The 13,617-nt window shown below is 38.5% G+C and overlaps 1 protein-coding gene across 2 annotated transcripts in view; it reads right to left on the bottom strand.

Annotated features, from left to right (window-relative positions):
* Nucleotides 1–13,617, bottom strand: part of nrg1 (neuregulin 1) — a 39,543-nt gene that overhangs the window by 6,725 nt on the left and 19,201 nt on the right. For both annotated transcript variants that reach the window (XM_041969533.1, XM_041969531.1), the window contains exons 4-7: nucleotides 9,530–9,588; nucleotides 6,291–6,393; nucleotides 2,526–2,673; nucleotides 2,320–2,435 (exon numbers count right to left, since the gene is read on the bottom strand). In XM_041969533.1, coding sequence (XP_041825467.1) covers nucleotides 2,320–2,435; nucleotides 2,526–2,673; nucleotides 6,291–6,393; nucleotides 9,530–9,588 — 426 coding nt within the window. The remainder of the gene's footprint in view (nucleotides 1–2,319; nucleotides 2,436–2,525; nucleotides 2,674–6,290; nucleotides 6,394–9,529; nucleotides 9,589–13,617) is intronic.

Raw genomic sequence — 13,617 nt, 5'->3', positions numbered from 1 at the left:
GGCCACCCTGTGTGGTATGGTTTGGTTGTATGGGCCCATTTTACAATGGAAACATACAAAATAGTGTGCCGGACAGTAGTGGCCCGAACCACTCAGTGGAAACAGGGCTTTATTGTCCATTGGTAACTACAGATTTACACAACGAGAACATATGGAGTTCCCCATAGCTCCATGTTGGGCCCACTATTGTTCAGCATCTACATGCTCCCACTAGCTTAGATCATAGAAACACACCAAATATCTTATCATAATTATGCTGATGACACTCAGCTCTATATTATTGTCTCACCAGGGGACTCTGGTCCCAGACAAGGATCAATTTGTGCCTGTCAAATCAATACTTGGATGTTCCAGAAGTTTCTTCAGCTGAATAAAGATAAATCTAAAATTATTCTCATTGGGACCAAAGATGAGTGCTGGTCTACTTCTGTTGATGTTTGCATTGTATGTATTTTTTTGTTGGAATGTTTATTTTTATTATGTCATTGGGCTGCCTTATTTATGAAATATGCTGTATAAATAAGTTAGCCTTGCCTTAAATGTTGCCTTCTGCATGCTCTGCATGCATTGTGTCATCCTTGCTGAAAATATTGAGGAAAGATGTTGATTTGCACATCGTGCTACATTAAAAACCTTATAAACCCTATTATATGGGCCCATTATTCAGAACTTGACACAAAACTAGTGTCTCTTGTGTGAGAAAGTCATCTTTAAATTATTCATTTTTTAATTTATTTTGAACACTAAAGAAACAATTCCCTCACTTTCCAAATTTCCCAAAACCCAGGTTCAAAACACCTGCCAGCAATACAAAAGAAATGTATGTCTCTTTTATATGCCTCAGCTTTCTCGACACCTTACACTTTAAAGAAAGAATAGAAATATGAGAATATCTGTTTTACAATGGAAAAACTGCCTTAAATTTGGTTAATTCTTTCTCCTAAGGTTTAATCTATTGCAATGTCCTTCGGAGAACTGAAAACACAAATGTTAAATCTGAATTTGAGATACAGTCCAGTCTTATAAATCGCTGTGTGTCCTGGTCATGGGGGATGGCTGCTCCTGGCCTGTCCTGCCCTGGGGGGCCTCCTGGAGAATGGGGGTGCCTACTGCTGCCAGGGGCTCACCTTCTGGAGAGAAGTTTGCTTTTCTCTGGACTTACCACCCCGGACTTCTCTCCTTCCCCGCTCTCTCACACACACATTTAGGGCTGTGCACGTCATGCTGGGTGGAGCAGAGGGGGCCATCTATGTGGCCTTCTTTCTGGGCCATCCTGATCTGCCTCTAGCCTTCATTTGCACGATCACACTCATCTTTGATTCCTCATACTCTGCATGCCAACACAGTCACTGCCTTGACCTGCGTGTTTATACACTGAAGGCGGATTTATACCTGTGTGGCGTCTGCGTCATAGCCATAGGCACAGCATAGCTCCACGGAGGCTCGATGCGCACCTCTTCCAGACCTGACGTGCACCCCTGCTACGCAGACAGTAATGCGGAAGTACTTCTTTATGATTGGTCAGTTTGGGAAAATTACCTGATTCAGACAGTTCAGTAACCCCTTTTCTGGGACAAATCAACTCTTTATTCAGAATCTGTGAGAAACGTTGTTATCCTACCTTGTAGGCTATCACAGGTCATCGCTAAGTATGCATATATCAAATTAAAAGAAAAAAAAGATATACAATATATACACAGACAGACAGACATATAGGATACTCACTAAGAAATATATACAGTTACTACACAAATATATTTTTCCCTTTTGTAATTACTGAGCCCTTGGCTCTATGTCAGGATGCAAAGAAAGAGATTATTATCATTTCGTTGTCTACAAAACTACATAAACAAATAACAATGTTCCCCAAATGTGGAGGAAAAAAGTGAAAAATGAAGATGATCTGAACTGTATTAATAGTGGGAATTGTAGGATCCTCTGGGCCCTAAAAAGACAACTTCGTATCAACTATAGATCTACTCAAAGATGAAGTGGAGTTTCTATCAATACAATTCAGATCATAATCATCTTCATTTGATTATGATCTAAATAGTATTAAAAAGCAACACATTACAAGGATGAACGATATCCACATATGAGAAGGGAAAAGATTCACTTTCTAAGTCACACTCAGGTTTTTATTCTCTATTTTAGAAAAATAAACATGCAACTTTTTTCAGGAACAAATCTAATAGTCCATTATTCCTATAGTAGCATGAGTAGTATGAGTAGAGAGTGTAGCACTGCAGCATGATACCAGAACATGAATCCATAAACAAATGAGCTGAAGTGACCATGAAAAAGGAGTGTTTGTTGTACCTTTGGCTGGAGATGTGGGTGAATGTGGTAGGATCCTGTGCAGAGGCATATTTGCTTGTGGGGAAGGTTGTTTCTGTGTCTTCAGCTGCATGCTGCATCATCATCCCATTACACGCCTGTTAGCGGAGGGGAAGAAACCGGTCTGAGAACTGCCCCAAGTCTGCAGATTGAGGTTTGATGCTTTCTGTGTGATGCTAACAACTTACTTTGCTGAGCTTCAAATCCTGAAGAAGCACATTAGAGATGTGACGTTCTGTGGTAGAGCTTTCCTGTTTGACACCAGTGCCGGTGTTGCTTTTCCTATTTTTCCGCTGGCTCTGCCTCAGGCGGTCATGTAGCTTCTTCCTCTGCTTCCTGTTTGTGGAACAACCAGGATATTATACATGTTCAATGCCAGGTTTTTTTGTATTGTCATTTTTCATAAATGACAGCAACAATATCCTTTCCCTTTGAGGACTGATAAATGATTAATCTGATCCATTCTTCTCTTTAAAGCAGAAAAAAACTAAAGACATCCAAACTATGAAAAGAGACATGCGGAACACAAATGATACACACAGTCGCTGTCCACTTTAACAGGTCCACCTATTCAACTTACTGTTAAAGCAAATATCTAATCAGCCAATCACATGGCAGCAACTCCGTGCATCTAGTCATGGTCAAAAAAAAAAAAAAAAAAGGTTTGTATTTATACAGCGTTTATTGTGCCTGTAATGATACCCAAAGCGCTTTACATTATACATCACATTCACACATTCACACACTGATGGCAGAAGCTGCCATGCAAGGCGCTAACCACAACTCATCAGGACCAATTTGGGGTTCGGTGTCTTGCTCAGTGACACCTCGACATGACCTCAACAAGCCGAGGATCGAACCGGCAAGCCTCAGGCTACAAGACGACCACTCTACACACTGAGCCACACCGCCCACAAGACTGAAGTTCAAACTGAGCATCAGAATGGGAAAGAAAGGGGTCTTAAGTGACTTTGAACATGGCTCAGTATTTTAGAAACTGCTGGTCTACTAGGATTTTCACACACAACCATCTCTAGGGTTTCCAGAGAATGGTCTAAAGAAGAGAAAATATCCTGTTAGCATCAGCTGTCTGGACCAGAATATTTTGTTGATGTCAGAGGAGAATGGGCAGACTGGTTGGACATGGAGAAAAAGAAGAAAGGCAACAGTAACTGGAATAAGCACTGGTTCTAAACCAGTTATGCAGAACAGCCTCTCTGAACACACAACACGTCCAGCCTTGAAGCAGATGGGCTTCAGCAGCAGAAGACACACCGGGTGCCTCCTGCCAGCTAAGAACAGGAAACTGAGGCTAAAATTCACACACACTCACCAACACTGGACAATAGAAGATGGAGAAACGTTGCTGATCTGATGAGTCTCCATTTCAGCTCCACATTCAGATGCTAGGCTCAGAATTAGGAGGAAACATCATGAAAACATGGATCCATCCTGCCTTGGATCAACAGTATCTCCTTCCCCTTCAGGCTGAGTATTGTTGCTGACCATGTCCATCCCTTTATGACCACAGTGGAGCATCTTCTGATGCTACTTCCAGCAGGATAATGCACCATGTCACAAAGCTCAGATCACCTCCACCTGCTTTCTAGAACATGACGATGAGTTCACTGGACTCCAACGGCCTCCACAGCCACCAGATCTCAGTCCAGTAGAGCAGCTTTGGGATGTGGTGGAACGGGAGATTCTCATCATGGATGCAGCCGACAAACCTGCAGCAACTGTGTGATGCTGTCATGTCAATATGGAGAAAACCTCTGAGGAAGGTTTCCACCACCTGCTTCCATATTGCTTCCATATATCACACACAGGGATTGCCAGTATGATTCAGCTAAAATCTGTTCAAAAGGCAGGACGTGTAACTAGATCACTTCTAAAAAGGTGCACTAGTCTGTTTCTAAAAGCTCTGCAGGTGATGACTTCAGGATGGTGGTTTGGAGAATGTCAACAAAAGTAAATAAACTAAAATATTACAAGTATATACTAAATGACTCAATACGTATGAGGCCATTCTTTGGATGTCTTTGAGTTTCTTCTGTTGGTGTTTGCTTTGTTTAGTTTTTTGTTGCTGTTTTTTGTGAAGGAGATTCTCATAATGATATGAAACTCATGCATAAGTGAGTGTTTCCAAACTTTTGACTGGAACTGTAAGTAGGAACATATTTGTCTCAAATTTCATGCAGTAAAAATAATATTGTATCGGGGTCAGTTGGTGATGCAGTTTGCAGTAATTTTGCTTGTATTATGCTAACAGGAAACTATATTAAGGTTATAGTTTCCCAGCAGCACCTCTGTCCACTCATTTGATTTAACCCGAAATCTGGATGCTGCTGTCAGTGATGTCCACATGATCCCACTCAACGCCTGCACGTCTCAGCGCTCTGCAGCTCATCATAACAAAACCAAAATCAATCTATTCACATCTGATCAAACATAGGAAATATTTGCCTCAAGAGTCGTCAGGGTCACCTTAACACCACAATCTGCTCAACCATAACGAAAAGGCAATTTTGTCAATATTTCTAATTGTGTTTTGAAATGAGTTTTTCCTGGGAAAAAATATCTAAATACTCATGAGGTGAGAGGAGAATACCAGCCTTAGTTTATGTCTGTGAGGTAATAATTTAATCTATTCAAGTGGTTGATTGTTGTCAGCTTGGTTGTATAAAGTTTCAACATGACGGATTGGTTACATAATCTATCACTACATCTGTTTACATGACCATCATAATCCAATAGCTGGAAGTAATCAGATTATTGCAAGATTAGATGAGTCAACATCTACTTCTAAAAGGCAATATTCTAAAAATCCTAGTCTCCTGCAACACAGTTTTTTAAACATGTAAAAAATAAATACAGATCCAGGTCTACATGCACAAAGACATGAGTGTATTGAAGAGAAGTCTAGTTGTGTTAATCTGATTTGTCATAATCAGACTACTGCCACTGAGACTGTTTACATGACCACTATACTATGATAACTAGGAATAATCAGATTGTTGTAATAATTTGATCTGATGTAATCTACATGAATTTCTGAAATGAGGTATTCAAAACTTTTGCCTATTATCAGATTTCTTTCAGATGGACTTCCCGTTCCTGTTTCAAAACATCCAGCCTTTGCTGACCATGGTCTTGGTGTTAGCTGCTAATTTGCTAATAAGCAAATGAGATGCTAAATAGAATACATGTGAATGCTTTACTTTGGTTATACTCCGACTTCCTGCTGCTGCTGAACGCCGTCCTATTTTTCTTTTGTGTTCCCCTCATGTTTCAACAGAAAACGTTAAAAAGACAGAAGCGATGCAGTTGTTGCACATGCTCAAATGTAAAAATAAATAAATAAGTCAGATATACATGTAGATTTCTTCAGAGTATCTGAAGAAATTTAGGTGTGTTAATCAGATTTCTTATAATCAAATTACTGCCATTATCTGATAAAGCATCAGATTATGCTGACTCATCAGACTGTATGGTGGAGCACATCCGAAAAGAATTTGTTCATTTTAAATTATTTTTTATGATGGATGGTAGTGCTGTCTTTAAGCATGGTTACGCTCTGTGTTATGCATCTGAACCACTTTAAAACAAGGATTGAATTCCCAGCCTAGCCCAAGTGTTTTTAACAAAAAATCATTTAACTTAAAGTAACTTGTTCTTAACCTTCAAATATTATTGTTTTGTCAAGCCTCACTGTGTCATCAGAGAAGCTGATCATTCAGCTAAAGAAACAGTGTAAATTTCATCTGATCTGCTGAAATCTGATGCAAAAAGTGACTTTCTGCATCCATAAGAGGCAGACAGCAAGTCCTGACAAAACACCGCAGAGTGGAGAGAGAACAGGCTGCTCATAGAGATGTGGAGAAGTGAGCGTATAATAAATCAGGGAGGATCTTCTTATGCATATGTTAAAAAGAAAAAAATGTGATACTTACTTTGTTTTGCAGTAGGCAACCACGCACATGATTCCAACGACTAGGAGAGCAATGCAGATTCCTGTTATTGTTAAAATGCGTTTTTGATACAGCTCCTCAGCTTCTGGAAAAGAGAGAAATCACTCTGTAAAACTTCAGCTGTAAAACACACACACATATACACAAGCAAGGTTCTGCAAATATGTTTACATTTACATAAACCAACCATCTGCAAGCAGACTGGTGTTAGAAAACATTTAAACAGAAATCAGTCAGGTTTCATGTGATCATACTGTATCTAAAAATCAGCTTTGCATTTGTTTCATAGACAAATACAGTCAGCAGAGAACTGCACCTGAATATACTCTGCCTGTCCTATAAAAAGTCACCACCTGGATTTAATTAAGCTAACAGGTAAGAGCCTCCCATTGGATAATGACTGCATGGATGATAATGTTTCAGTTGCAACAAGTTATTTAGCCCCAACTGGTGCAGCGAGCAGCTTATTACTGGCATAAAGCAAAGAAAAAATGTTACAAACACAGAAGATGCAGAAACTACTAAAACTTTGTTTTCTTTTAAAACTGTCCATATTACTAACTGGAAGGATAGTGAGAAACCATCAACTTCCAGGAAGAAATGTGGTTGGAAAAAAAATTGTGAATAATGGTGATTGGCGATCACTTAAACGTTTGGTGAAATCAGATGGAAGAAAAACAGCAGTAGAACTAAGGACTATGTTTAATAGCAAAAGTAAAAACATTTCCACATAAACAATATGAAGGGAACTCAAGGGACTGAAAAGCTGTGTAGCCATATGAAAATAACTACTCAGTGAAGCTAACCAGAGGGACTGAACAGTTTGCTAGGGACCATAAAGACTGGACTCTGGAGCCATGGAAGAAGGTCATGTGATCTGATGAGTCCAGATTTACCCTGTTCCAGAGTGATGGAGCATCAGAGTAAGAAGAGAGGAAGATGAAGTGAAGCAACCATCACGCCTAGTGCTATTGTACAGATCTGTGGGGGCAGTCTATGATCTGAGGTTGCTGCAGTAGGTCAAGATTAGGTTCAGGTCTAGGTTCAGCTACATTTTGTGCCCAAAGAATGAGGTCAGCTGACTACCTAAATGTACTGAATGAGCTTCTGCCCTGATAGCACAGCCATATTCCGAACAAAGCCTGAATTCATGGGACTCAGATTGTGAAAGAGTGGTTCAGGGAACAGGAGCCATAATTTTCACACATGGATTGGCCACCACAGAGTCCAGACCTGAACCCCATTGAGAATCTTTGGGATGTGTTGGAGGTCCGACTCTCCCATAATCACAATTCAATTCAATTCAATTCAATTCAATTCAATTCAATTCAATTCAATTCAATTCAATTCAGTTCAATTCAATTCAATTCAGTCATCACTACAAGACCTTGGAGAAAAATAAATGCAACTTTAGATAGATATAAATGTTGTGACATTGCAAAAGCTTATCAAGATGATGCCACAGAGAATGCTGTTGGAATCAAAGCTAAACAAAGTCCAATAATGTATTAGAGTTTAGGATTTTGGTTTTTGGCCGGGCAGTGTTTGATCCTAAAATCAAGATTTGTGTCTGCGTCTTCAGTTGTTTGTTGTTTTTTTCCTCCACATTGTGGTTATAGAGCCAACAACAGCAACCGAAGTAGAAGATGTTTTTGTTTTCATGCAGTTTTATTAATCAAATGCTTCAAAAATTTCGATCGAAATTTTCCTTCTTTCTATCCAGTCCTAAATGCTGACATGACACTTAGTGTCTGCTATATGGTTTTATAGATATCAAGTTCTATTTAGTTTCTATTTATTTAGTTTTAAGTGTTTAGTTGTATTTAACAGATCTATGAACTTTAACCATTAAGACACTCAAGGAACATTTTTTGCCATTTCAATCTTTAATGCTATTTCAGTTGTGTTGACTGAATGTAGTTGAAATTTCCTAGATCATAATCTTTTTTTTTTTTTTTTATATAGTTTTAGCATTTTAATATCAGTTCCTCGAATTACAATAAAATGGCTAAGTTACAGAAAAACTTACATATCTGTTTTATTGGACAGAAATGTCCCTTGAAAACCATTAAAAATGGCATTTTAATGCCACTTTGACCCTAATATAAAAAATGTATTCCTTTATGTTATTTCATTTTGGACTACTAAACTTCTTTTTAAAACTTTTATATTTATCCATTAGATTGCACCACTGCTTTCATGTTCAAAGCATGCAAAGGATTTCATTTGAATTGTCTTAGCTTTTTTTTTTTTTTATCTTTTTTTACATGAAAAAACTGGGCTTTTCTAAACAAATTGTCCTGTAACGTGTTAAAAGCTACAAATAATAATAATCTGATATGTATATTTAAGGCCAAAGTTGTTTTAAAAGACTAACTCATTTAAAGTGGAAAAAAATATTAATATATAATATTTTTACTGGAGTCTTTGCAAAGGTGACAGTTTCTTAAGGGGCTGCAGGGAAGCTTCACAAGCGTCCAGCTTCCCTACGACCCTTAATTGGCCGAAGCGGTTCAGAAAATGAATGAATGAATGAATGAATGAATGAATGAACGAATGAATCTCTTAACAATTGTGAACTTTAAGTACTATGCTGCTCATGCCAGACATTTATATGTGGTTTATGTGGTTATATACCACTTTCTTTCTTTTTTTAAACAAATGTCTGCTACGAACTAAATTTCTCTTCATGGGACATTTAATAAAGTGAAGTTGTCTCTGAGTTGATGTGTCATAGGTGCTGCTTATTATTTTAATCTTATTTTCTTTTTCTCCAGAGTTAGAGCAGAAAATAGTTTATTATCCATGACCTTTTCTCACAATTTCTCGTGTAGTTAGTTGTGTAGTTACTGTCTTTTTATTAATCTTTGTTCCAGTTACGGATATATATTCAGGTTAAATGTAAAAACAGTTAAATGTTCACTCTGGCTCAACACATGCAGTGAAACCCAGTCTAATTCTTAAATAGTCTGGATAAAGTAACTCATAATTGTTTGTTTAGCTCCTTCAGACACTGATATAAATTTAAATAATGCAAGAAGAGAAACTGGAAGCCCTATTTAGAATTAATAAAGGGCTTTAAAACTACATAAAGACTAGATTGAAGTATGTGGCAGTGAGGTGTGGGACATTACCACTTTAAATATAGAAATTAATTCCCTTTAGCATCTACTGGACTTTCAGAATCAATAACCAGAAAATGGAAGAGAAAGTGGACATACTGTAAAAGCTGGCCATTACATAGTTTTGGCAGCGATCACCAGTAAATTCATTTGGACACCTGAAGGACACAGAAAAACACAGAAGAAGAAAAGGGGTTAGTTTACACAGAGCTGTGGAAAACCCACAACAGTCATCACTGGTGTTGGAGGATGAGGCCAATATGTCTAACTATTATCTGTAGATCTGCTAACTCTGAGCTAAAATAATCATCTCAGACCTTCATGTTTCTAACGTACAGAGTAAATTACACTGGTTCTGTTTTGCAAAGACTTTCCATCAAACTAGTTTGAGTTCTTTCTTTGCAACAGACTGAAATTTGCATGTACGTATTAAACCACTCAGGATAGGTCTAAACTTCATCTGATGTAATCCTGGTTGGAGAGGGAATGGGTGTTAATCTGAGCCGAGAGAAGGTACTTTGTCTTAAATCCATAAAAGACAAAACCCTTTAAGGTGATGGTTTACTGGTCTGAACAACATGGATGGCATGTGATGAAATGTGAAGTACATGCAAAATTCAGTGCACCACTCTGCAGAGGAGAGCGTGCCTCACTCTTAAACCCTGTTTCACTTGGCTGCACTCGATATTAAAGCAACAGTCAGATTTTATTGCAGTATGCCAGGGAAACATGGATTTCTCCACCATTTCTTGGAGAAAACATGACATGGGTGAAACACCAGTAATGACATGTGGGATTGAATACAGCTGTGTTCACATACGTTTTGGGTCTGAGACTTTCTTAAGCACTGCTTGTTCACATCGGTGCCCAGTGAATCCTGCCAAGCACCTGGTTGATGGATAAAAGGGAAAAGAGAAAAAGAGCACCTACATGTTACACACAGGACATGAACACTGAACGACAAAACACTGAAAGAAAGACATGTTTTAGAAAACACAGCAGACTGGCAAAGACGTCCCACAATCAAACCCAACATGAGGTGACACTGTTTCTAGCTGTAAAACAAGTTTTGTCACCCAGCGGAAGGAAATCTTTGCATTTGAGAAAAAAAAAAAGAATTACAAAGTGAAAATACACAAAGTAAGAAAACAGGAGTTTTGTAAACATGTTTTTAGAAACTCAAAAGAAAACTGTAGTTAGACTCTGGATTCTGATTTCTCTAACTGACTGAATGTTGACAAAATCACGGAGTTAAACCAACACTTTTCTCATTGTACATGCTTCTTTTAGGTAATATTTCAAACAGCATTGTATAAATTTACTCAGATATACTTCTCCACGAAGCCTGATGAAGCCAGTTAGATTACAAAGTTGTCCTTAAGACATAATGAACTGGGTGAGTGAATTTTCTCCTTTTAAGCGCCGATAGATTGAGTTTGTTTAGATCTGAGAACCTCAGGAAGACTCTGTTCAGCTATAAAATTACTCTGGATGGTATTACCTTGGCTTCCAATATTACAGTGAGGAACCTTGGAGGTATTCTGGACCAGAATCTGTCCTTTGACTCACATATAAAACAGGTTTTTTTAGGACCACCTTCCTCCACCTACATAATATTCCCAGAATGAAGAACATCCTGTCACAAAGTGGTGCAGAAAAACTAGTCCTTGGATATATTTCTTCCAGATTGGGCGACTGTAATTACAGATTATTGTTCTGTCCCAGAAATATTCTGAAAAGTCTCCATTTGATCAAAATTGCTGCAAGGAGGATTCTGATGAGGATTATCATCAGAGATCATCTTTCTCCAGTTTTATCTTCTCTTCACTGGCTCCTGTTAAATCCAGAACCTCCAGTTATAAAAACCCTCTCTGTGGAACCGGCTCCCAGTTTGGCTCCAGGTATCAGTCTCCCTCTCCACCTTTCAGATCATCTTCAAACTTTCCTTCCTGATAAATCTTATAGCAGGTCTGGCTTGGTGATCCTGATCCATCCTCTAGTCCTGCTGCTATAGGCCGAGGCCACTGGGGACGTCCCATGATGCACTGGGCTCCACTCTGCTCTATTTACTCTCCGTGTAGAAATATCTAATGTTGTTGTTGTCTTTAATTTGTGTTTCTCTTCTTCTCCCTCAGCAAGAATCCCTGGATTAGAGTTCTGCTGCTTTTTGATCCCTCTTTCTTTTCCTCTCCACCCACAACCGCCCCATAAAGATAGCCATCTTCCCTGGTTCTGGTTCTGATGGAGTTTTATTCCTTTCCACTATTGACAACCGGCCCGTAAAGCTCAGGATGGGGGATTCAATTGCAGTCAAGCAATCTGGTAGTTTCCTAAGCAAGGCTATTATTTTTAGAAATTGGTTTACATGAACACAGTATTTATAAATTGGACGAATGTGAATTTGTTTTAATTGGATCACTTGGCTTGAATTGATCATGTATGTAAAAAGTCTTGAGAGGACTTTGTTTAGAATTTGCGCTCTACAAATAAAGCTGAATGAATGTGCCATAAATTCCCAGACATAATAATGTTACTTACTTAGCCACAAGTTAATTATTTCACTACCACGCATTAGTCATCCATGTCCACAGGATAACTATTTTTTCTGTTGATGTCTCCAGTGGGGCTACATAATAATTTATGATATTGTGGAAAATAAAGTTATCATTTAAACCTCAGGCCCTCCTATTAAAAGAAAAATCACATTTTTCCTCTTAAGGCCCTTTTTGATCACTGGACCAAACCTAGACCAAACCTTCCTCCCCTACTGACTGTCCATTGCCTGCAGAGTCACCTTCTCCTTCTCCTGTTTCTTTTGAGACACTCATTCATTCATTCATTCATTCATTCATTCATTCATCGAAATCTCTTCATGTCTGCTGGTGAAATGAGTAACTGTGATATATTGTTGGGAATTTTTATTACAGATATTTTTAGTTCCACAGCCAAACAGTGGTGAAAATATTTCAACTTAACTCAGAAAGTCAAGAAATTACTTTTTGATGGATTATTTCTTAATGCTTCTTGGTATTAAATCGTCTACAGTTGGAAAGACTATTTCCTTTTTAGATTAAGCCAAATTTGGAAGGAAAATGTATTTGTGGGATGAGCAGCGGAGTTGAGTATGTGGGTAGACATACTATGTGTACAACATGTCTAGAACATGTTGTCTACACAGAGAATCTAAGGTGAAAGGTGGATTAATACTGATATGAGGTCAATAAGGAAATCAGAAAATGTTTTCCTGTTTAGCTGAGAACTGGTTTCCTTACACCAGGAGATTTGGAGGTAGAGATCATCAAGGAGACATGGGATAAAGTTTAGACCTTATATTCTTCCTAAATAACTCAGTTTGAATCACTAAAATATAACAGAGCGTGATGAGAAGTGTGTGGTGTTTAGCACCACAGCCTTACAGCAAGAAGGTCACTGGTTTGAGTCTCGGCTGGGGAGGTTTGAACAGTGGTCTTTCTGTGTGGATGTTCTCCCTGTGAATGTGTGGGTTCTTTTGAGGTACTATGGCTTCCTATAACGGTCCAAAGACATGATGTTGGGTTAACTGGTCACTCAAAATTCACTTTAAAAGTTTCATCCAATAAATTTTCTCTGATTTTTTGTCTTTGAACAGAAGTGGACAGCGTTGTTGTCACATTCTGCCCAGACAAACTCCCCCTTAATCACTCTCCTGATCATCCACAACTGTTCCTGATCTTCTCACCCTGCCACATACACTCCAGCCCTGCACTACAGCCAATCACTCTCTGGATCCCTAATTAGTCACACCTGTCCCCAATTTCTTCACCAGTCCTTATATACCCCATCACCACGTTCACACCCTGTCGGACCTTGATGTTCTCACCAGCATGGACCAGTTCTCTCTCCCTTTCCAGCTCCCTGGTTTAAGGATGCTGCCTGTCAGAGTAAGAGGATCCCCTTGTGTGCTGTATCTAAATCGAACACTATACACATGTATAGTATACAGGTATATACATCATACTTATATCTGCAAATAACTCGAGTGTGCACATCTGTTTATTTCTGTAAATATTTTATACCTTAGATCTTTTATTTATTTATTTATCTTCTATACTGCTCTCTTTGCACTGACATTGGGGATGGCTTAATCTCATTGTATATGTGTATAATGACAATAAAAGGCATTCTTCATTTTTCTAAATAAAGTCCTG

This window comes from Melanotaenia boesemani, chromosome 19 (assembly GCF_017639745.1).
Source record: "Melanotaenia boesemani isolate fMelBoe1 chromosome 19, fMelBoe1.pri, whole genome shotgun sequence".
Classification (NCBI taxonomy): domain Eukaryota; kingdom Metazoa; phylum Chordata; class Actinopteri; order Atheriniformes; family Melanotaeniidae; genus Melanotaenia; species Melanotaenia boesemani.
The sequence above is the reverse complement of the archived record's forward strand: the minus strand, read 5'-3'. Positions and strand labels throughout refer to the sequence as shown.